Source organism: Hippopotamus amphibius, chromosome 2 (assembly GCF_030028045.1).
Source record: "Hippopotamus amphibius kiboko isolate mHipAmp2 chromosome 2, mHipAmp2.hap2, whole genome shotgun sequence".
In the NCBI taxonomy this organism is placed as follows: domain Eukaryota; kingdom Metazoa; phylum Chordata; class Mammalia; order Artiodactyla; family Hippopotamidae; genus Hippopotamus; species Hippopotamus amphibius.
Window position 1 is genome coordinate 52645021 of NC_080187.1, and position 26400 is coordinate 52671420.

The 26400-nt window shown below is 37.5% G+C and overlaps 1 protein-coding gene across 1 annotated transcript in view; it reads right to left on the minus strand.

Annotated features, from left to right (window-relative positions):
• Positions 1-26400, minus strand: part of MTMR9 (myotubularin related protein 9) — a 66270-nt gene that overhangs the window by 33983 nt on the left and 5887 nt on the right. The window contains exons 2-3 of the mRNA XM_057722491.1: positions 14389-14497; positions 10428-10553 (exon numbers count right to left, since the gene is read on the minus strand). Coding sequence (XP_057578474.1) covers positions 10428-10553; positions 14389-14497 — 235 coding nt within the window. The remainder of the gene's footprint in view (positions 1-10427; positions 10554-14388; positions 14498-26400) is intronic.

Below are 26400 nucleotides of genomic sequence, written 5' to 3' on the forward strand. Positions count from 1 at the left end.
GGAGACGAGGGAGGGAGGGAATACGGGGATACGTGTATAAAAACAGATGATTGAACTTGGTGTACCCCCCAAAAAAATAATAAATAAATAAATAAAATTAAAAACAAACAAACAAACAATGAATAAGAAGTTTTCACACTGGTGACCCCCTCCTACTCGAAACTCACTCCTCCCTGGGCTTTTTCCTCTACTCATCTCTTACATGGTTAATCCCTGGCCCCCTACTCACTTTAGATGTTTTCCCTCGGCAATATCAACTTCTCCCATGGTTCCCACAATGTATACATTGATTACTCCCAATTTTTCATTTTTAACACAGATCACTCAAATAAGCTCTAAACTATCTCTTGTACATATTCAATGGCATGTGCCACACAGGCCCTCTGAATTTGCCATCTCCAAAACTGAACTCAATTCATTCCCTGTCAAACACGTTTCTCTTTGTCTTTCCCATCTCAGTGGTAAAACCTATATGCCACTGCCTATGTTATCTCTCACATCCAGTGAGTGGGTCACCAACTCCTTCCTTCCTTCCTTTCTTGGCTGCACTCGGTCTTCGTTGCTGCACACAGGCTTTCTTTAGTTGCTGTGAGCAGGGGCTACTTTTCGTTGCAGCGCACAGGCTTCTCATTGTGGTGGTTTCTCTTGTTATGGAGCACAGGTTGTAGGCACACAGGCTTCAGCAGATGTGGCACTCAGGCTCAGTAGTTGTGGCTCACGGCCTCTACAGCACAGGCTCAGTAGTTGTGGCACACGGGCTTAGTTGCTCCGAGGCATGTGGGATCTTCCCAGGGCAGGGATCGAACCTGTGTCCCCTGCACTGGCAGGCAGATTCGTAACCACTACGCCACCAGTGAAGTCCCACCAACTCCTTTTAATTCCACTTCCTGAAACTTTCTGCACTATAACCGCTCTGCTATTGAGCCAACCATCTTCTTTATATTACAGTAGCCTCTTAAGCAGTTTGTCAGCATTTTGCATCAGAATTGATTTTCTATAACACAAATCTAATAATGTCATTTCCCCTGTGCCTTGTGGATACTTTTGTCAGCACTTATTTTATTGTATTCAACTACTTAGATACTGATTAGACTTTAAACAATTAGAAGGAAGGGACCATGCTGTGCTTATCTTTTTTTTTTTTTTTTTTTTTAGGTCTTCAGAACTTATATTTTATTAATAATTATTGTGCTTATCTTAAATTTCCATAATCTAGCAATAGTAAGTAAATATCTCAAATTAAGGCATTAAAGATGTTCTCATTAAATGTGGATTACAAAATTTACAGGAAAATAAAACAGAAATTCAAATATACAAATTGCTTAAATAATTAGCTAACCCCAAAAGGAAATGCCTACAAGGAAAAAAGTGTTGAATATAAGAATGAATGAATGGAAGGGTTAAAGATGGCGGCGAAGTAGAGAGACGTGGAGTGCATCCCTCTCCACAGATGCATTGGGAATGCACGGAAGGACACAGTCATTCCCACAGAGAACCAGCTGAACACCAGCAGACGGCCTCGGACACCGGAAAGGGCTGCGGAGAACCTGACATAGCCGGTAGGGAGGCATCTACGAGGGCTCAAAGAGGGTGAAGCGGCGGAGCTGTGGCAGACGGGAGGGAGTGAGAAACATACGGAGGGTCCGCAGCGCAGCTCAGCGTTCCCGGACCGAGACATCAATCCGCGGCTGAACGGAGGGTCCAGGAGCGGGAGCGTGGGAACCGGAGAGCTGGTTCAGGGGGAGAAACATTGCTGCCGGTAGGGTGACGGACCGAGAGGACAGGAGGGAGGAGGTCCGCGGAGAGGAGTGCCGATCCCTGAGAGCTGCCCGGCCATGATGGCGGCTGGAGGCTGCAGGCTCCCGGGCGGGGGGGAGGAGCCGCGCACATAGCCTCTCTCTCTCTTTCTGCGCCTCTGCAACAGGCAGCGGAGAGACGCCCTGCGGGGCCACATAAGGTGCTCAGGGATAACAAGCACCCTCAGGCGCTCGGGCGGGGCTAGATTAAAACTCCTTGCAACGCCAGCAGCAGGGAGGCTGCCGAGAGGAAAAAAAAAAAAAAAAAAAAAACCAGCATCAAAAAGAAAAAACCCCGAGAGAGGCCCAACTCTAAGACTTTCTGTGTACGCCTGAGCCACCAGCGCCCTCTGCAACAGGCACCTCCAAGCCTGACTGAAGCAACAGTGCGCCACTGCTCACTCCCTCCCAGGAGAAGGAGCCACTATTGCACCCTCTCCCTCCCCACACACCGAGGCTTACAGACGAACAGTAAAGGAACCTCTGCTGGTCACAGAATAACGCAAAAAAAAAAACCCAAGGCAAGGAAAAGGACACTTACAGCTGAGACGCTAAGGAAACAGAAATAGTAGTATCAATACCTATTGAACTGGTCCATTCGGGGATCAGTTCTGGATTTTCTTTTTTTTTTTTTTTTTTTTTTTTTCCTTTCTCTTTTTTTTTTTTTTTTTTTTTTTTTTTTGATTTATTAAATACGATTTTAGCCCTAAGGGATCTACAAGTTTTACAACATAATTTTATAAGGATATTTTTTACTCTTTTTTTTTTTTTTTTTTTTTTTTTTTGCCTTTTAAAATACTTCTATATCTAGCTAAGTTTTTGGTAGTACGGACAAAATATCTTTCATACTTTCCTTTCATCCCTCTCTTTTATACACTTCTATTCCTTTCTTTTTCTTTGCATACTTCCAACCACATTACGCTCTTCTGTTCCCCTTTCTTCCAGCCATTTTAAGTGTATTTTATCTTAACATACTTATAAGCAACACTATCGGTCTGCTCAGACTCCTTGCTCTATTCTCCAGATGATGCACTGCCTTGGTATTAATATTAGGCTTTTGTCTTTATCTTAGTTCTTAGTACAGTTGTCTAATTACATTCTGAGAATCTCCATTCTCTCTGGTGGTACTCCAGCTCATTTCTATATTTGATCCTAGCTTACAAAATCTCCCTGGATTGATGTTTGTATGTGTAGGGTGTTATTTGTTGTTTGTTTGCTTTTGCTTTTGTCTCTGATTTGTTCTGTTTCAGTTGTCAGTTTCTGCTGGGTTTCTCTCTGAATATCTGATAGCACACTGGGGTTCTGTCAGGTCTTTCTAGAGCCTTATGTCCTACCGGATTCAATAATTGTGTGTCTTATACATGTATGTGTTTCCTAGACTGAATATTCGTCTAATCCAATACTTGGACATTAGTCTGAGGCTTGGACAGTCTTCTATAAACACCTCTATCACCAGGACAAGCAACCCCAAAAGCTTGGACAACCATGAGGAAACAAAGAAACACCATGCAGGCAAAGGAGCAGGAAAAAAACCCACAAGACCAAATAAATGAGGAGGAAATAGGAAAAATGCCTGAAAAAGAATTTAGAGTAATGATAGTAAAAATGATACAAAATCTCGATAACAAATTAGAGAAAGTACAAGAAACAGTTCATAAGAACTCAGAAAAACAAACAGCAATGGATAACAAAATAACTGAAATTAAAAATACTCTAGATGCTCTAACCAGCAGAATGACTGAGGCAGAAGAACGAATAAGTGAGTTGGAAGATAGAATGGAAGAAATAAACGCCACAGAGCAGGAAAAAGATAAAAAAATAAAAAGACTAGAAGACAGCCTCAGAGACCTCAGTGATAACCTTAAACGTACCAACATTCGAATTATAGGCATCCCAGAAGAAGAAGAAAACAAGAAAGGGTCTGTGAAAATATTTGAAGAGGTTCTAGTGGAAAACTTCCCCAACATGGGAAAGGAAATAATGAACCAAGTCCAAGAAGCACAGAGAGTCCCATACAGAATAAACCCAAGGAGAAATACACCAAGACACATATTAATCAAACTAACGACAATTCAACACAAAGAAAAAATATTAAAAGCAGCAAGAGAAAAGCAACAAACAACATATAAGGGAAAACCCATCAGGATAACAGCTGACCTTTCTACAGAAACTCTGCAGGCCAGAAGGGAATGGCAGGATATACTGAAAGTCCTGAAAGAGAGAAGCCTACAGCCAAGAATACTTTACCCAGCAAGAATCTCATTCAGATTTGAGGGAGAAATCAAAAGCTTTCCAGACAAGCAAAAGTTAAGAGAATTCAGCACCACCAAACCAGCCTTACAACAAGTGCTAAAGGAACTTCTCTAAGTAGGAAACACAAGAAAAAGAAAACACCTACAAATACAAACCCAAAACAATTAACAAAATGGTAATTGGAACACACATGTCAATAATCACTTTAAATGTCAATGGATTAAATGCTCCAACCAAAAGACACAGACTGGCTGAATGGATACAAAAACAAGACCCTTCTATATGCTGCCTACAAGAAACCCACTTCAGACCAAGGGATACATATAGACTGAAAGTGAAGGGATGGAAAAAGATATTCCATGCAAATGGAAGTCAAAAGAAAGCTGGAGTAGCAATACTCATATCAGACAAATTAGACTTGAAAGTAAAGACTATTAAAAGAGACAAGGAAGGGCACTACATAATGATCAAGGGATCCATCCAAGAAGAACATATCACAATGGTAAATATCTATGCCCCCAATATAGGAGCACCTCAATACATAAGGCAAATGCTAACAGCTATAAAAAGGGACATCGACAGTAACACAATTATAGTGGGAGACTTGAACACCCCACTTACATCAATGAACAGATCATCCAAACAGAAAATAAATAAAGACACACAAGCTTTAAATGACACATTAGACCATCTCGACTTAATTGATATTTATAGGACATTCCATCCAAAAACGACAGACTACACTTTCTTCTCAAGTGCACACGGAACATTTTCCAGGATAGATCACATCCTGGGTCACAAATCAAACCTCAGCAAATTCAAGAAAATTGAAATCATATCAAGCATCTTCTCAGACCACAACGCCATGAGACTAGATATCAATTACAGGAAAAAAACTGCAAAAAATACAAACACATGGAGGCTAAACAATTCACTATTAAACAACCAAGGAATCACTACAGAAATCAAAGAGGAAATCAAAAAGTATCTAGAAACAAATGACAACGAAAACACAACAACCCAAAACCTATGGGACGCAGCAAAAGCAGTTCTAAGAGGGAAGTTTATAGCAATACAGTCCTACCTTAAGAAACAAGAAAATGATCGAATAAACAACCTAACCTTACACCTCAAACAACTAGAGAAAGAAGAACAAAGAAACCCCAAAGTGAGCAGAAGGAAAGAAATCGTAAAGATCAGAGCAGAAATAAATGAAAAAGAAAGGAAAGAAACCATAAGAAAAATAAATAAAACTAAAAGCTGGTTCTATGAGAAGATTAACAAAATTGATAAACCATTAGCCAGACTCATCAAGAAAAAAAGGGAGAAGATGCAAATCAACAGAATTAGAAATGAAAAAGGAGAAGTCACAACGGACACCTCAGAAATACAAAACATCATGAGAGACTACTACAAGCAACTATATGCCAATCAATTGGATAACCTGGAAGAAATGGATACATTCTTAGAAAAATACAATCTTCCAAGACTGAACCAGGAAGAAATAGAAACCATGAACAGACCAATCACAAGTACAGAAATTGAGGCAGTGATTAAAAATCTCCCAACACACAAAAGCCCAGGACCAGATGGATTCACAGGCGAATTCTATCAAACATTTCGAGAAGAGTTAACACCTATCCTTCTCAAACTCTTCCAAAATATTGCAGAAGGCGGAGCACTCCCAAACTCATTCTATGAGGCTACCATCACCCTGATACCAAAACCAGGCAAAGATGTCACAAAAAAAGAAAACTACAGACCAATATCACTGATGAATATAGATGCAAAAATCCTCAACAAAATACTGGCTAACAGACTGCAACAGCACATTAAAAAAATCATACACCACGATCAAGTGGGGTTTATCCCTGGGATGCAAGGATTCTTCAATATACGCAAATCAATCAACGTGATACATCATATCAACAAATTGAAGGATAAAAACCATATGATCATTTCAATAGATGCAGAAAAAGCTTTTGACAAAGTTCAACATCCATTTATGATAAAAGCTCTCCAGAAAATGGGCATAGAAGGAAATTACCTCAACATCATAAAAGCCATATATGACAAACCAAAAGCCAACATTGTTCTCAATGGAGAAAAACTGGAAGAATTCCCTCTAAGAACAGGAACAAGACAAGGGTGTCCACTCTCACCACTGTTATTCAACATAGTTTTGGAAGTGTTAGCCACAGCAATCAGAGAAGAAAAAGAAATTAAAGGAATCCAAATTGGAAAAGAAGAAGTAAAATTATCACTCTTTGCAGATGACATGATACTATATATAGAAAACCCTAAAGACTCTACCAGAAAACTGCTAGCACTCATTGATGAGTTTAGTAAAGTAGCAGGATACAAAATTAATGCACAGAAATCTCTTGCATTCCTATACACTAACAACGGAAGAGCAGAAAGAGAAATTAAGGAAACTCTCCCATTCACCATTGCAACCAAAAGAATCAAATACCTAGGAATAAACCTGCCTAAGGAGGCAAAAGATCTGTATGCAGAAAACTTTAAGACATTGATGAAAGAAATCAAAGATGACATAAACAGATGGAGGGATATACCATGTTCCTGGATTGGAAGAATCAACATCGTGAAAATGACTGTACTACCCAAAGCAATTTACAGATTTAATGCAATCCCGATCAGATTACCAATGGCATTTTTCACAGAACTAGAGCAAGAAATCTTACGATTTGTATGGAAACGCAAAAGACCCCGAATAGCCAAAGCAATCTTGAGAAGGAAAAATGGAGTTGGTGGAATCAGGCTTCCTGACTTCAAACTATACTACAAGGCCATAGTGATCAAGACAGTATGGTACTGGCACAAAAATAGAAAGGAAGATCAATGGAACAGAATAGAGAACTCAGAAGTAAGCCCAAACACGTATGGGCACCTTATCTTTGACAAAGGAGGCACGAGTATACAATGGAAAAAAGACAGCCTCTTCAATAAGTGGTGCTGGGAAAATTGGACAGCAACATGTAAAAGAATGAAATTAGAACACTTCCTAACACCATACACAAAAATAAACTCCAAATGGATTAAAGACCTACATATAAGGCCAGACACTATCAAACTCCTAGAGGAAAACATAGGCAGAACACTCTTTGACATACATCAAAGCAACATCCTTTTTGACCCACCTCCTAGAATCATGGAAATAAAATCAAGAATAAACGAATGGGACCTCATGAAACTTAAAAGCTTTTGCACAGCAAAAGAAACCATAAACAAGACTAAAAGGCAACCCTCAGAATGGGAAAAAATAATTGCCTATGAAACAACGGACAAAGGATTAACCTCCAAAATATACAAGCAGCTCATGCAGCTTCATACCAAAAAAGCAAATAACCCAATCCACAAATGGGCAGAAGACCGAAATAGACATTTCTCCAAAGAAGACATACAGATGGCCAACAAACACATGAAAAGATGCTCAACATCACTCATCATCAGAGAAATGCAAGTCAAAGCCACAATGAGGTATCACCTCACACCAATCAGAATGGCCATCATCACAAAGTCTGGAAACAACAAATGTTGGAGAGGGTGTGGAGAAAAGGGAACTCTCCTGCACTGTTGGTGGGACTGTAAGTTGGTACAGCCACTATGGAAAACAATTTGGAGGTTCCTTCAAAAACTACAAATAGAACTACCATATGATCCAGTAATCCCACTCCTGGGCATATACCCAAAGAAAACCATAATCCCAAAAAAAACTTGTACCATAATGTTTATTGCAGCACTCTTTACAATAGCCAGGACATGGAAGCAACCGAAATGCCCATCAACAAATGAATGGATACAGAAGATGTGGCATATATATACAATGGAATATTACTCAGCTATAAAAAGGGATGAGATGGAGCTATATGTAATGAGGTGGATAGAACTACAATCTGTCATACAGAGTGAAGTAAGTCAGAAAGAGAAAGACAAATATTGTATGCTAACTCACATATACGGAATCTAAAAATGGTACTGATGAACTCAGTGACAAGAACAGGGAAGCAGATACAGGGAATGGACTGGAGAACTCGAGGTATGGGAGGGGGCGGGGGGTGAAGGGGAAACTGAGATGAAGCGGGAGAGTAGTACAGACATATATATACTACCAACTGTAAAATAGTCAGTGGGAAGTTGTTGTATAACAAAGGGAGTCCAACTCGAGGATGGAAGATGCCTTAGAGGACTGGGGCAGGGAGGGTGGGGGGGAATCGAGGGGGGGGCGTCAAGGAAGGGAGGGAATATGGGGATATGTGTATAAAAACAGTTGATTGAACCTGGTGTACCCCCAAAAAAAATAAAATAAAATAAAATAATAATATAAAAAAAAAAAAAAAAAAAAAAGAATGAATGAATGAATGAACAAAAAAGGTAGGGAGGATCCCTTAGTAACACATGTATAAAGATGAAGGAATTTTAGTTTATTTCACTAGTAATTTAATTCTGAAAAAGGCCAATGCAACTTTGGGCTACCTTAAAGTATCAGTAATAGTTCCAATCTACGCTAAATGTTATGGGTACCATATTTTAACAAAATCAGTGACAAACTGAAGGTCTTGCTGAGGAAAGTAACCAGGACAGGGTGGGGCTCTGAGTTCAGTGTTATGAGAAAAGTCTCAAGTAAATACTGATATTTAATCTGTAGAAAAGAAAACTTAATGGGGATATAAAAGTTCTTAATTTGAAGAACAATTCATAGTAGAGGAATAAGACAACCTGAATAACAACACGATGCAACATCAGAACCATGGGGTCCAAGTACAGAGGAACTTCAGCTCAGTATTAGGACTGTTCCCAACTGGGACGTTATTGTGTAATTTTGCAAATTCTCTTGCACTAGAGATTTCAAGCAGAAGCTGGACAACCATATCATGGGTATGTTAGCACACGGGATTTCTGCACAGAATAGGACACTGATTTGAATGTTGGCTTGTTGAATGTAGACTTAGACTGGTTCACTTACGGCACCTAACTACAAGATAAATCATGAGCCAGTCATTTATACAGATATTTTTGGATAACCAAGAAAATCATCCAGACATCTCCCTTCCTGATCAAATTCTGACTGCCATTTTCCACCTAGGAAGTAGCTAATGATTTCTCTAAGGTAGCTGTTAGGTGGTAGTTAATTGATGCAAAAGAAAAGCATCATGCATTTGAGAATGTTTACTATGCAGTTTTTAATGCTATAAAGACCCTGAATATATATGTAAATACAGGTAGTTATCTACAAACTATATAAAAACGCTCCATGCACAAGAATGTAAAATTCCCCTTCCTTTCTCACTTTGCTGCTATGAACACCTTTGTTCTTTAACTCACATGACACCCTGGCTCCTACTTCTTGATCCTCTTAGGACCCATTTACAGAGGTATGATGGGAAAAGAAAAAAGTAAAAAAACAAAACAAAAACAAAATAAAAAAAACACTTTTTTTGAAGACCAACAGCATCTACTTATTGGACAATTGCAGGTTCTTTCCTAAAGAGATATGGCCCATTCTTTTTTCAGGTATTTGTACATTCCAGCCAGCTTGGGGAGTAGGGGAAGGAACACTCAATGACAGACACAGACGTTTCTTTTTTGGTGAAAGCAAAAAAACTTTTATAAACAATATCCCACTCATACGTAAAAGTGGGATAGAAAAAACTTGGTTGTTTTTAATCTGGCATTTATGTATATCTTCTCGTTTCACATGCACAGTTTATCTGGGTACTACTACCGTCCACCAGCAGAATACTTAACAGTAAGAACAAGTATCAGAAAGGAAAAAAGTCTTAACAAAAGCTAAAAAAAAAAAAAAAAAAATGGCTTCAGGAGGGTGGGCAGCCGTAGAAACAGAGTGTGCAGGAAGGTCCTGCCAATCTGCCAATCTGCCAGACAGAACACCTGCATCTAGTACACCAGACTTAGTAACCCAAATTACAAAATCACAAAAATTATCCCACAGAAACAAATCTATATATGGTTCTCTAAGTGCTCTCCTAGGTACACAGTGGGTTCAACAGACTTTTGGGGGATGGCTCAGAACCTAGTTACTTTTTATTGAATTGTTTCTATGGAGACATTTTAAAACACCCCCAAATTAAAACATGTCAGGACTATCTTTATGAAGATCTTAACGTTTTATCAGTAAATCCACTAGAAGAAAAATTACTTAAACTGTAGCACTGAGAACAAATTGTGCACATCTCTAAATGGCAGAGGCTGCAGCACGAACAGCTAACAGATACTTCTTTTAGGCCATGGATAAGTCAACGGCACCTTATTACTTGTAAAAAGGAAGTGATCATTTTCACAAGTGAAGTGATGGGTTATTTCTCATTACCCATAGTTCTCTCAAAAGTTACTCACAGCTGAAGAGTAGAGTTCAAACTCTTGCTCAGGAAGGAAAGAATGCCAGCCATCTTCTATCACTTCAAACATGGGCCGGTAAAAGAAAGGGTACATCAGAGTGATGGAGTCCAGGGTAGATAATGCCTCGGGGAAAAAAGAAATAAATAAAGAAAAAAGGAACATATCAAAATTTTAAATACTTTCTGTCAAATTGGTATTAAATGTGGCCTAATAATGATGGACACCCAATATATTTCTCTAACGTGGTATTTCTCACAAGATACAATTACACCTTACCAAGGCTAATTCCCATGTTTTCGGCCTCTAACAAGGTATCTGGCATATAGCATACACTCAATTAGCATTTGCGGAATGAACAAAAAAACAAAACAATGTGCATACCTATTGTGGGAGAAAAATGAAAGAACTCCCTTCTTGAAACAATTTAATAAGGCCTAATGAAGAGGTCCAAATATTTCTGGGGATCAGAGAGCAGGTTTTGGTTAGTCAGTAAGGCCTTGGCTCAAAATCCAGTTATTAACTATATATAAACATATGTAAATTATTTAAAATCAGTGTTTGTTAGCAATTGTAAAAAAGCTTAGCAGCCAGAGTCAGACTGGAGTCAGACTGCTGGACTCAAATTCCAGATGCCAATGCAACAGTGTTTAAGTAATGTAACCACTCCACAGGACACTTTCCTCCCCTGTGAAAGGGAGGAAATAACCTCATAGGGCTGCCTCCTAGTACCTACCTCATAGGGCTTGTTGGGAGCATTAAGAGAGAAAATATATGTAATAGGGATAGGACAGTGCCTGACACATAATAACCTCTAAAATAATTTTAGCTATTACATGCTCCACATAGCTTCATCAATGGGAAATTTCCTCCCTTCCTAGAGTGATATGGTCAGGTATCCTCATACCTTTGTGCTACACTGACCCATTCTCAAACCGGGGCAATAACTCTGTGGTCCCAAAATAAGCCTATAGCCATCTGAAGCACTTGAATTCTGGAGGACAACACCAGGGAAACCTGACTAGATGGAGAGCTGAGAAACGGAATATCCCCTGTCACCTGGCACTTTCATCCTTCTGACGGGAGTTTTAGAAAGCATTTCTATGGGTGGAAAAATAGGCACCAGAATCAATTAGCATAATTCAAACTGCAGTAATTTTGGAGACACTCAGTTGGAGGGGGGAAGGGCGCCCAACACCATGCTAACATCCCCAAGTTCTCAGAATAAAGCTACCTCCTTCTAGGTCACAGAAAGCTCAGCTCGGTAGAAACTTTATTTAATTTTTAAATCATTATTTTATTACTTAAAAGGTATACTTTGCAATACTAAAAAAAAATTTTCAGTTTTACTGTGGTATAAATTGACAGCTTTATTAAACTGTAAGATATTTCAAATGTACAATGTGACGATCTGATACACATGCACATCGTGAAAGGGTTTTCCCCTATTGAGTTAATTAACACATCCATCACCTCACATATTTACCTTCTGTTGTTGTTTATAAGAACACTGAAGTTCTACTCTCCTAGCACATTTCAATTATATAATAGTGTTATCAACTATAGTCCGTGTTATACATTAGATTCTCAGACCTTATCTTACAAATGAACATCTGTAACTTTTACCAACCTCTCACTATTTCACCCACCTCCAGCTCCGAGAAATCACTTTTCTACTCCCTGTTTCTATGTGTTTGCCTTTTTTTATTTTTTAGATTCCACAAATAAGTGATACCATATAGTATTTGTCTTTCTCTGTCTGGCTTATTTCACTTAGCACAATGTCCTCCAGTTTCATCCATGTTGTTGCAAATGGCAAGACTGCATTCTTTTTTAAGGCTGAATAATATTCCATTGTGTGTGTGTGTGTGTGTGTGTGTGTGTGTGTGTGTGTGTGTGTGTAATTTTCTTCATTCATCCATCAACAGACATGTAGGCTGTTTCTATACCTTAGCTATTATGAATAACAATGCTGCAGTGAACATGGGAGTACAGATATCTCTTTAAGACAATGATTTTATTTCCTTCAGATATATACTGAGAAGTGGGATTGCTGGATCACATTGTAGTTCTACTTTTAATTTCTTGAGGAACCCATACTGTATTCCATAGTGACTGGTACAACTATTATTTTAAATGCATGTCAGCAACCATTCTGGCAGGCAATAAGCACTCAAACTTGTCATGATTACACTTCACGTCACTAGAGACAGAACTTCTTCTTTAAACACATTAATGCTCAAAGAACTGAAGTCATTTCAACCCTAAAAGGCAACTGAAACTACACAGAAAAAAAAGGTTCATCAGACTTCCTGCTATAATTTACAAAACTGAGCACTTACCAGTTATTCTTTCAATGGGATTCTATTTGTGGCAACAGAACATATTTGGGTATATGAATTTTGAAAACAAAGAATAGCTCAACTATGCTTTATAAGAAATTCTCTCATTACTACCAAATCATGTCAAGATGTATAGAAGGACGGAGGGAAATTGAAAGCCAGGAAAAGGCTACAGGCCAAGTACACTATATGTATTTACTGTGCTGTTAAAACAATCAATAGAGCATTTTCTAAGGTCAAATTACAAAAGTGGCTTAGAATTTACGGCTTCCTTTCAGCCATAAGGGCTTCTACATAATCAGTCAGTTTCTACAGAGCTTTAGGTAATATCTGTAGCTAAATAAACAACCAATTAGTGTCAGATGCCAACGAAGCTAAGTAAATGCAATCAGAAAGTGGGGTTACAGGCTTTGCCCTGTTTCTTCACCACAGACAACTTCACTCACACCCACCAGCTATCTTACAAGTTATAAAAGGGATAAGATAAAAAAATGTGGACCTGTCAGTGAAAATTCAACCCCACGACTGGAAAAAAAAAAAACAACACATGCTCAACTGAAGGGCGTGAGTGGCATTCCTGGGCCCAAAGAGCAGGACAGCATTTCCATTTAACAGCCTAGAAGCCACAGAGCATTTCTCACTCATGTCAGCAAATTCAGCCAAATCAACAGTACTCTGTTATTTCCAAATGATGAATATGTAAGACAAACAGTTCAGCTCATCTTCTCATTTCCTTAAGTAAAATTTAGCAAAAACAGAAAGAAAAATGCTACATGCCATTTTCTTAGTACCACAATGGTTGTTCCCTTATTTCTCTATTTTTGTTTAAAAGCCAAATGAAATCCAAGTTACAGATTTAAGCCTTTTTGCCAACTTTTAATAGTTAAGCCAATAGCATTTATTTTGCATACAAAGCCCAGATTAGTCACTCAAAGACAAAAGGAAAAAAAAAATCAGTGTGTCTCTATAATTATCTAGAAAATACTGTAAACATAAAGTTAATTGCTATAATTTAGTGGCAATGACTAAAACAAATGACTAAAACAAATAAAATCTGACTGTATACCAAAACAGTTGGTTAAAATGGGAAAGAAAACAGTGTGAGCTCTTCAACTTAAATATTAAACTAGCCAAGTAAAGTTTGTATTATTTGTAATCTGAAAAGATATTCACTATCATTTCTGTAAATATAAAACACATTGTCTTAAGCAAATGCGATATGTGGAAATTCTGATTTACTAAAAGCAAACAAAAGACTACAATCACTGGTGATAATTACTTGCTTTACAAAAGAAATAACGTTTTTAAAAAGTCTCAGCATTTATATACACACAGTGGAATATTATTCAGCCTCAAAAGGGAAGGAAATCTATCACATGCTACAACATAGATGAACCCAGAAGAATAAGTAACATTAAAAACTGATATAAGTCAGTAAAATCTTTTTACATTCCTATAACAGTGACTCAGGATGAGGCTTTTCCATTCAGTCTTCAAAATTTGAGTCACAGTACATGGCTAAACATCTAAGAAAAGAAACATAAGAGCTACAATGAACCAGAAAATAAGGTTCCTTGAAATGATTTATTTTCATCACACTTTGCATCCAAAATACTTACCTCAATAGAACTGGCTATATTCAAACATTCCTCCATTCCAGGAATATCCAACTGAATAATTCGAAAATCCTTACATTTTATGATGATGGTACCCAGTGGTCCCACAAACCTACAAAAAAAATTATAAATTATGCTTAGGGACATATATACTCCCAACTCAGAGTATATGATTATTTCTTTACAAAAAGGAGGTTAATTGTAATCCCCATCTATATGGGCAGACCTTGTTTTATTGCACTTCACTTTATTGAGCTTTGCAGATAATGCAATTTTTTTAAAGAATGAATGTTTGTAGCAACCCTGGGTCCAGCAATTCTATCAGCGCCATTTTTCCAACAACATTTGCTCACTTTGTCTCTCTGCATCACATTTTAGTAATTCTTACAATATTTCAAACCTTATTGTTGTTATTACTGTTATTATATTTGTTATGGTGATGTGTGATCAGTGACCTTTGATGTTACTATTGTAATTATTTTGGGGCACCGGTAACCATGCCGATATACGACAGCGAACTTAATTGATAAATGTGTGTCTTCTGACTCCTCCACCAACTGGCTGTTTCCCCATCTCTCTCCCTCTCCTCAAGTCTCCCTATTTCCTTAAGCACAATATTGAATTTAAGCCAATTAATAACTCTATAATGTCCTCTAAGAGCTCAAGTGAAAGGAAGAGTCATACATCTCACTTTAACATCAAAAGCCAGAAATGATTAAGCTTACTGAGGAAGGTATGTCAGAAGTCAAGATAGGGCAAAAGTTAGGCCTCTTATGCCAAATAGTTAGCAAGTTGTGAATGCAAAGGAAAAGTCCTTGAAGGAAATTAAAGGTGCCACTCCAGTGAACACATGAATGATAAGAAAGCAAAACAGCCTAATTGCTGATATGAAGAAAGTTTTAGTGGTCTGGATAGAAGATCAACCAGCCACAACATTCCCTTAAATCAAATCCAGAGTAAGGCCCTAACTCTAATTCTCTGAAGGTGGAGAGAGGCAAGAAAGCTATGAAAGAAAAGTCTGAAGCTAGCAGAGGTTGGTTCATGAGAGTTAAGGAAAGAAGCCATCTCTATAACATAAAAGTAAAAGCAAAGCAGCAAGTGCTGATGTAGAAGAAGCAGCAAGCTATCCAGGAGATCTAACTAAGATAATTCATGAAGGTGGCTGCACTAAACAACAGATTTTCAGTGTAGACAAAACAGCCTTATATTGGAAGAAGATGCCATCTAGGACTTTCATAGCTGGAGAGCAGAAGTCAATGCCTAGCTTCAAAGATTCTAAGGACAGGTGGACTTTCTTGTCAGGGGATTAATGTGGCTGGTGACTTTAAGTTAAAGCCAATGCTCATTACCATTCCCAAAGTCCTAGGGCCCTTAAGAATTATGCTAGATGTAGAGAACGCACTTGCGGACATGGGGTGGGGGGGGTGGGGTGGCGAAGGGGAAGCTGAGACAAAGTGAGAGAGTAGCATTGACACATATACACTACCCAGCGTAAAATAGATAGCTAGTGGGAAGTTGCAGCATAACATAGGGAGATAAACTCGATGATGGGTGATGACTTAGAGGGCCAGGATAGGGAGGGTGGGAGGATGTCGTGGGAGAGAGGGGATATGGGGATATATGTATAAATACAGCTGATTCCCTCTGGTGTAGCTCAAAAACTGGCACAACAGTGTAAAGCAATTACATTCCAATAAAGAGCATTAAAAAAAAAAGAAAAACTGGCACAAGAGTGTAAAGCAATTATATTCCAATAAAGAGCTTAAAAAAAAAAAGAATTATGCTAAATCTACTCTGCCTGTGCTCTATAAATGGAATGACAAAGCCTGGATGACAGCACATTTGCTTACAACATGGTTTACTGAATATTTCAAGCTCACTATTGAGACCTACTGTTCAGAAAAAAAGATTCCTTTCAAAATATTACTGCTCATTAACAATGCACCTGGTCACCCATTATCTGATGGAGACGTACACTGACATTAACGTTGTTTTCAAGCCTGTTAACACAATGCCCATTCTGCAGACCATGGATAAAGGAGTAATTTTGACTTTCAAATCTTATTATTTAAAAAATATATTTCATAAGGCTACAGCTGTCATACATAGTGAGTCTTCTGATGGAACTGAGCAAGGTAAATTGAAAACTTTCTGGAAAGGAGTCACTATTCTAGATGCCATTAAGAATATCTGTGATCCATGGGAAGAGGTCAAAATATTAATGTAAACAGGAGTTTGGAAGAAGTTGATTCCAACCCTCACGGATGATGTTGAGGGGTTCAAAACTTCAGTGGAGGAAGTCACTGCAGATGTGGTGGAAACAGCAAGAGAACTAGAATTAGAACTGGAGCCTGAAGGTGTGAATGAATTGCTGCAGTCTCATGATAAAACATTAATGGATAAGGAGTCAAGCAAAGTGTTTTCTTGAAATGGAATCTACTCCTGGTGAAGACTGCTGAAATGACAACAAAGGATTTAGACTATTACATAAACTTAGTTGATAAAGCAGCAAGAGAGTTTAAGAGGATTGATTCTGATATTGAAAAAAGTTCTACTGTGGGGAAAATGTATCAAACAGCATTGCATGCTACAGAGAGATTGTTCTTGAAAGGAAAAAGTCAATCAATGTGGCAAACTTCACTGTTGTCTTATTTAAGAAATTGTCACAGCCACCCAAACCTTCAGCACCCATCACCCTGATCAATCAGCATTCATCAGCACTGAGGCAAGACCCTCCACCAGCAAAAAGACTACAACTTGCTGAAGGCTCAGATGATGATTAGCATTTTTTAGCAATAAAGTATTTTTTAATTAAGGCATGTACATTGTTTTTTTAGATATAATGCTATTGTACACTTAACAGGCTACAATATAATGTATAATAACTTTTATATGCATTGGGAAACCAAAAAATTCATGTGACTTGCTTTATTGTGATATCTGCTTTATTGAGGTGGTCTGGAACTAAACCTGCAATACCTCCACCATGTGCCTGTATTCAACTTTCTTCTCCCCTATTAGTCCAAGTAAGGAAGAATCAAGCCTGCATCATTAAAGTGTGAGCCATAAATTATTTAAAATGTATGTATTTAAAAGTTTTTTCAAATATATACAGTAATTCACGCTAGGCCAATTCATTTAATGGAGCTTATTAGGAGCCTTACTTCAAAGAATAGGAAAAATAGACCTGTCATTAATGTATTAAGTGTTTGTACAGATATACTTTTGAAGCATGGGAAAACAGTTCATTTCAGATTCTACTTACTTCCAGACTTGCAGCAGTTGATTTGAAAAATAAGTATCTTTTTTTCAGTCTTCAAAATCTATTAACTTGCAATATCTATTCTAAGTCAAGGAAAACTTCAGAGTAAATGCCACATCTGATCATAAATTTTGTATCAGTAAGTTTTGAACAAATCTAATTTTACCTTAGTTGGGATTTTTGTCTTCCTTTTCTTGTTGTTTTCTTTTGCCTGCACTTGCTGATAGCTCTAATTTTTCTTTTGCTTTGCCACTGACTGTCCCAATTTTTTCCCTCCAAAACTTCTGAGTATTCCCTAAACTCAGAGAATACTAAGAATTCTTAGATTGATCCAAAGCTGGTAATTTTATTTATACTGTGCCTAGCTTAGGAAGACAACTCCTACAGCTACTCTTACTGAATTCTACTTCAACTGTAAATACCCCCATGCCCAACATCACTGCATTGTGAATTTGGAAAAGCAAAAATTATCAACATGGGTCAAATCCTAGCAAAGAAAATTCCACCAGATATCCACAACTGATCAACACAGTGGAATACCTCTTACATAAAATGTATTTTGAAAACTCATACTCTTGGCACTTCCACTTCTGGCAAAGGTAGAATTACAGGGACTAGATTTATCCTCCTACCTGAAACAACCAAAATAACTGAGCAAAATATAAGGAAGGACTGTTTTCAAGACACTGAACCTCAAACAACAAAGAACAGAGATCTCCGCGAGATGGGAAACAAGATGAGTCTGATGATTGCCCCAATGTGCTGCTGTGAGATTTTCCAAGTTACAGTGAAGGGAGAGGAAAACTGGGTGGGGTTGATAGTCTGAGGAGACCACCTACATTAGGAAAGAAGGAAATTAATAAAGAAAATGTGAATCTCCAATTAGTGACCTCAGATTCCACTATACTAGAAATAGAATATAAAGTTAAATCCAAAGCAGAGAAAATTAAATAATAAAGATAAGAGGGAAAAAAGTTAATGAAATAGATAAGAGAAGGTTCTAGGGAAAAACAATGAAAGCAAAAATGATTGCTTCAAAAGATCAATAAAAGTGATAAACTTCTAGCCAGACTGATCAGGAAAAAAGAAAATCACAATTTACCAATGTCAGAAATGAGGGACGTTACAATCACTACAGACTCCACAGACATTAGAAAATAATAAGGGAATATTAGGAACAATTTTATGCCAATAAATTCAACAAGGTAAATGATATGGACAAATTCCGCAGAAGACACAAACTACTAAAGATCATTCAAGATCAAATAACCTGGTTAGCTCTATAACTACTATATAAACTGAAATTTTCATTAAAATCTTCCCCACAAAGAAAACTCCAGTCCTGGGTGGCTTCACTGATGAATTCTATAAAACATTTATGGAAAAAATACTATCAAGTCAAGACAAACTTCAAGAAAACTGAAGAAGAGGCAATTACTTCTCAATTCACATCTAAAGTCTGGCATTTCCCTAATACAAAAATCAAAGACATTATAAGAAACTACAGACCAATATCCCTCATAAACACAGATATAAAATTTCTAAACAAGACATTAGCAAATTAAATCCAAAAAATATATTAAAAGGATAATGTATCATGAGCAGTTGGGGTTTATCCCAGAAATGCAAGGTTGGTTTAACAAAGTAACTTACCATATTAACAAGCTGAAAAAGAAAAACTATATGCTCTTCTCAATAGATACAGAAAACACATTTGACAAAATCCAACAGCTATTCATGATTTTAAAATGAAACAACCCAACTCTCAGCAAACTAGGAACAGAAGTGAACTCCTTCAACCTGATAAGAGCATTTACAAAACCAACAAACAAAAACAAAAAACTCTACCACTAATAGCATACTTAACAGTGAAAAACTGAATACTTTCTCACTAATACAAAGATGTTCAGTCTCACCACTTCTACTCAGCATTGTACTAACAGTTACAGCCAATGCTATAAGGCAAGAAAACAAGATAAATGTCATCCAGATTGAAATGGAAGAGATAACACTGTCTTTAGTTGCAGATGTTCCTATATTACTAAAATAGCTATTAGTATAAGTGAATGTAGTAAAGCTGCAGGATACAAGGTCAATATACAAAAATCAATAATAGCATCTTTTCTTTTTTTTTTAAGAACTTTTATTGAGATACAGTTAACAGACAATAAACTGCATATATTTAGAGTGTACAATTTGGTATCCCAATCTCCCAATTCATTCCCCCCCAACCCTCCCCGCTTTCCCCACTTGGTGTCCATATGTTTGTTCTCTACATCTGTGTCTCTATTTCCGCCTTGCAAACTGGTTGATTTGTACCATTTTTCTATATTCCGCATATATGTGTTAATATATGATATTTGTTTTTTTCTTTCTGACTCACTTCACTCTGTATGACAGTCTCTAGGTCCATGCATGTCTCTAGAAATGTCCCAGTTTCAAAAGTCAATAGCATTTCTTATATTATTGCAAAGATGTTTAAAATATCAAGGATTTTGTTTTTACTCAACCATAGTGAGCCCAACAGATCAGGAGATGACTGTCACTGAAAAGATGGTTTGTTACTCACAGTTCCAAAAGGTGGGGACATAGCATACCATGCAGGACCACATGGGGAAGCACCAGGGTCAGTCAGGAGGCAGAAGGAGCAAGGGGAAAGCACAGGCCAGAACCTTTATTGTGATGTTCCATGGAGAAAAATGAGCAGGGCAGGGTAGGCAAGATTAGCAAGTTTAGGATTGCATAATTTGAATAATTTTATCAGGTTCTAGGCTGCACAGGTAGTCCCTAGTAGTCCATTACCTGGTCCTGAGGTCATTTGGGGCAGAGGAACAGTGGCCCTGACTGCAGAAGCCTGAGAAAAGGAGGCAGATGAGGTGTATGGATTCAGAACTGGTTGGTTTGCATATCAAAGGTGTGCTTGCAGGCAAATTATTTGCTATCTCTAGAAATTAGCTAACCTTGAGAGGGACATGCTCTAAGATGACAATGTATCATAAAATACAGAAAGTTAAAAACATGATTAATACAAACAAGTAACTGGAAATTGAAATTTTAAAAATATCACTTGAAACAGCATCAAAAAATATGAAATACATAGGGGAAATTCTGACAAAAGATGTGAAAGACCTATGAGTGAACACTATAACATGCTGCTGAAAGAAATTTGAAACTTAAATAAGATAAGTGGAGAGACAGATTTGTTCATAAGTCAGAAGACACAATATAAGATATCAGATGTCAATTCACATCAAGTTCATTTACCAACAGATTCACCACAATTCCAATCAAAATCACAACAGGCTTTTCTTAAAAAGAAATTGACAAACTGATTCTAAAATTCATATGGAGGAATCCCCTGGTGGTCCAGTGGTTATGACACCATGCTTTCACTGATGAGAGTGCAGGTTCAATCCCTGGTCAGGGAACTAAGATCCCACAAGCTGCACAGTGCATATAATAAATAAACAAACATTAAAAAAATTCATATGGAAATGCAAATGACCTCAAATAACCAAAACAACTTTGAATGAGAACAAAGCTGGATAGCTAACACTATATAATTTAAAGATAATATAAAGATACTTTAATTAAGACTGTGGCAGCAATGGCATCAAATAGATCAATGGGACAGAAAAAAGTCTAGGAATATATTCACTTATATATGGACAAAGGTGTACAAAGACAATTCATTGAATAAAGGGCAGACTTTTCAAGAAATGGGGCTACAACAATCAGATATCTATATAAAAAAAAAGAATTTGGATCTATACATGAACCATATATAAAACCAATTAAAAATGGATTATATACCTAAACCTAAAACTTATATAAAACTTCTAGAAGAAAACATGGGAGAAAATCTTTGTGACCTCTGGTTAGGCAAAGATTTCTTAGATATCACAACCCCAGTCTATAAAAGAACTAATAAATTATGTCTTCAAAATTTTAAATGTTTGCTCTCTGAAAGACCCAGTTAAACAGAATAAAAAGACAAGCCACAGACTGAGAGAAAACATTTGCAAATCTTATATTTGCTAAAGAACTTGTATCAGAATATACTTAAAAAAAAAACCCCTCAAAACTCAATAAGGAGGGAAAAAAACTCAATAAGGGGAAAGATTCTGGTAGATAGTGGAAAAGCATTAGGAACTGTCTCCACACCTAGATAACAACTGCACTGGCAGAATCTCTTTGATGTAACTATTTTGGAACTCTGATGTCTATTAAAGACTGGCAACTTCTAGGGAAAAGACTTGGATAATAAATTGCAGTTAATTTTGGATAAATTCAGCTCTTAGCAAAATAGCAGCTACCCATTCCCCACCCCCAACCATGTGGCAGGCAACTGTGTACTTGTTCCTAGAGCAGCTTGCACACAGCTTATAGGAGCCAGGGTGGGCAGAAAGGACCCTGTCCTCCAAATATCAGGGATCTGTGCTGTGACTGTTGATTGCCAATTCTGATAACAGAGGTGCAAAGAGGCAGGCAGCCATTGTTGTTGCAATTCCTCCCACTGTCGCAAGCTGCCCCCCCCCACCCCCAGTCAGTAACTTCTAGTGAATTTAGAGGGTCAGCTCTCTTCCCACTCCTCTTCATTTTTCACCTTTCCCCTTTCAGGAACCAGACATTAAAGATCAGGACATTTGAAAGCAACCATATATATGGAAAATTAGGAAGTGACTGTGACTGCACATACCCAGGCTCAGAAAAGACCTGAAAAAAAATTTACACCTCAGGCTGATCCTTGGCATAGAGACATCCAACAATAGTCAAAAAAACAAAAATAATAAACAAAAAGAAACCCCCCAAAACAGTAAATCCTGGGGAAGAGGGAGAATCTAATTTCCAGAGTTAACACATTATTAGATCCCAATGTCCGGTGTGGAGCAAAGGGAAAAAAAAAAATCACAAGGCAGAGAAATAAACAGGAAAGCATGGCCCATTCAAAAGGTGAAAATAAATCAACAGAAACTGTCCCTGAAAAAGACTTGATGGAAGATGATATATTAGACAAAGACTTTAAAATAACAGTCTTAAGATGCTCAAAGAACTAAAGGAAGATGTGGAGAAAGTCAAGAGTATAATGTGTCAACAAAACAGAAATATCAATTAAAGAGATAGAAAACCTAAAAAAAAATTCTGGAGCTGAAAAGTATAAGAATTGAAATCAAAAATTCACAAGAGGGATTCAAAAGCAGATTCTCAGCAGGCAGAAGAAAGAATCAGCAAACTTGAAGATAGGAAAATGGAAAGTATCAAGTCTGAGGGACAGAAATAAAAAAGATTAAAGAAAATTGAACATGGCCTAAGGGACCTGTGAGGTACCTACAAGCAGACCAACAACACACATAGTGTGGGTCTCAGAAAGAGGAGAGAGAGAGAGAAGAGGGCAGAGAGAATATTTGAAAAAATAATTGCTGAAAATTTTCCAAATTTGATTCAAGACATGAATATAAACATCCAAGAAGCTCAATGAACTCCAAGTAAGATTAACTCAAATAGACCCATACCAGGAACTCAAAAACACTGGAGCTAGAAGACAGTGGGCTGATATATTCAAAGGGCTAAAAGGAAAAACTGTCAGCTAAAAATCCAACATCCAGCAAAAGTGTCCTTCAAAAATGAAGGCAGGCTCCCAACCACTTCCAAAAATGGCGCAGTGGTTGGGAGCCTGCCTGCCAATGCAGGGGACATGGGTTCGAGCCCTGGCCTGGGAAGATCCCACATGCCATGGAGCAACTAAGCCTGTGTGCCACAACTGCTGAGCCTGCGCTCTAGGGCCTGCAAGCCACAACTACTGAGCTCACGTGCTGTAACTACTGAAGCCCATGCCTAAAGCCTGTGCTCTGCAATGAGAGAAGCCACCGCAATGAGAAGCCCAAGCACAACAAAAAGTTGCCCCCACTTGCCACAGCTAGAGAAAGCCCATGCACAGCAACGAAGACCCAATGCAGCCAAAAATTAATTAATTAATTAATTTTAAAAAACTGAAGGAGAAATTAGGACATTACCAGATAAACAAAAGCTGAGGGAGTTTGTGAGCACTAGACCTGCTCTGCAAGAAATGCTCATGGGAGTCCTGCAAGGTGAAATGAAAGGATACTGGACAGTAACTTGAAACTGTATGAAGAAATAAAGATCTCAAAAAAGGAAATACACAGGCAATTATAAAAGCTAGTATTATTGTAACAATGGTTTGTAACCATATACTTTACTTTCCACATGATTTAAGAGACTAATACATTTAAAAGAATTATTAGATTATGTTTTCAGGCCCAAATGCATAAAGATATAATTTTATGACACCAATGGAAAGGAGGGGAGGGGGAATAGAGCTATAAGGAAATAGAGTTTTTATATGTTTTTGAAGTTAAGCTGATACAAATTCAAATTAGAGTATTATAATTTCAGGATGTTAAATTTAATCCCCATGGTAACCACAAAGAAAACAGCTAAAGAATATACAAAAAAGTAAAAGAAAAAAATGTTGAACATTTCATTACAATAAAATCAACTATACACAAAATAAGACAATAATGCAGGAAATGAGAGACAAAAAAAATTTTAGGCATATAGAGAACAAACCGCACAATGACACAAGTCCCTCCTTACCAATAATTACTTTAAATGTAAATTATTAAACTCTCCAATTAAAGGATAGACATTGGCAGAATGGATAAAAACAAATGATCCAACTACAGTCTGTCTCACAAGAGACTCACCTGAGATCCAAAGACACAAACAGTTGAAACTGAAGGGATGTTGGAAATAGATATTCCAAACAAATAGTAACCAAAAGACAGCAAGGAAGCCTTTACTGGCATTAGACAAAATAGTCTATAAATCAAAAATGGTTCTAACAAAGGACATTATCTATTAATAAAAGGTTCAACACAGCAAAAAGGTATAACAATTATAAACATTTACACATCTAATGACAATCAAAATATATGAAGCTGCCTTAGAGGGCCAGGACAGGGAGGGTGGGAGGGAGTCGCGGGAGGGAGGGGATATGGGGATATATGTATAAATACAGCTGATTCACTTTGGTGTACCTCAAAAGCTGGTACAAGAGTGTAAAGCAATTATTTTCCAATAAAGAGCTTAAAAAAAATCTTACAAGAAAAACAGATTACAAGTATATCATATTTTAAATATATAGTAGATTGTTGACGTTGTGGGGAGAGATGTGAGAAAGAAACAGAGTAATGAAATAATTGAAAAAGGAAAATAAAAACAGAGACTTACCTAAAAAGTATGTATGATGTGACAGCATCTACATGTATAATTGTTTACATACAAATAAATTTTAATATAACATAAAAACAAAACAAAAATATATGAAGCAAAATCTGACAAAAGTGAAGGTAAAAATAGACAGTTCTACAATAATAGTCAGAGACTTTAATACCCCACTCACAATAATGGATAGCACAACCCGACAGATATACGTATGCAAACAGAGGACTTAAACAATACAATAAACTAACTAGACCTAACAGACATATACACGCTACCCAACAACAACAGGATACACATTCTTCTCAAGTGTATATGGAACAATTTCCAGGACAGACCGTATGTTAGGCCACAAATCAAGTCTCAACAGATTTAAAAACACAGATATAGAGACTTCCCTGGCGGTCCAGTGGTTAAGACTGTAAGCTTCCACCGCAGGGGGCACAGGTTCAATCCCTGGTGGGGGAACTAAGATTCCGTGCTGCTCAGAGTGGCCAAAAGCGAAACAAAACAAAACAAAACAAAAAACCACAGATATCATACAAAGTATCTTCTCTGATCACATGGGATGAAATTAGAAATTAGTAACAAAAATAAAACTAAAAAATTCACCAAATTCTGGAAATTAATACACTTTTAAACACTCAATGGATCAAAGAAGAAATCACAAGGGAAATTATAAAATACAAAAAAAAAACCAAAAACACATTACAAAACTTATGGTACACAGCAAAAGCTGTATATATATGTACATATATATAAAACCACCTGATGTATGATAAATCAGTCAAGGATGGGTTGTTAGATGGTGGTTTTAGGAAAACTGGCTTGCTACATGGAGAAAAACAAAGTTGGATTCTTAACACACTTGAAACAAAGGTAGAATCCAAATAAATTAGACTTAAAAGTGAAGGGTAAAACTATAAAGCTAATATGGAAGAAAATGCAGGAGAATATCCTAGTAATCTTTGGATAAGGAAGGACTTCTTAAGATTTAAAAAGCACAAACCATAAAGTATTGATGAATTTTGTATTAAAATTAAGGACTTCTGTTCAACAAAGGGCACCACACAAGAGTTAACAAATGCGTGGAAGATATGGAGAAGATATCTGCAATGTCTAAGTGAAGAATTAATACCTAGGGAGTATATAAGGAACTGGTGCAAAAAAAAAAAAAAAAAAAACCCACCAGAAAAACACACCCAGTATGTATGTATGTATTTATTGGCTGCATTGGGTCTTCGTTGCTGTGCACGGGCTTTCTCTACCTGCGGTGAGTAGGGGCTACTCTTCATTGTGGTGTGCAGGCTTCTCAGTGTGGTAGCTTCTCTTTGTTGCGGAGCACTGGCTCTAGGCACGAGGGCTTCAGCAGTTGTGGCACATGGGCTCAGTAGCTATAGCTCACGGGTTCTAGAGCACAGGCTGCACACGGACTTAGTTGCTCCATGGCATGTGGGATCTTCCTGGACCAGGGTTCAAACCCGTGTCCCCTGCGTTGGCAGGCGGATTCT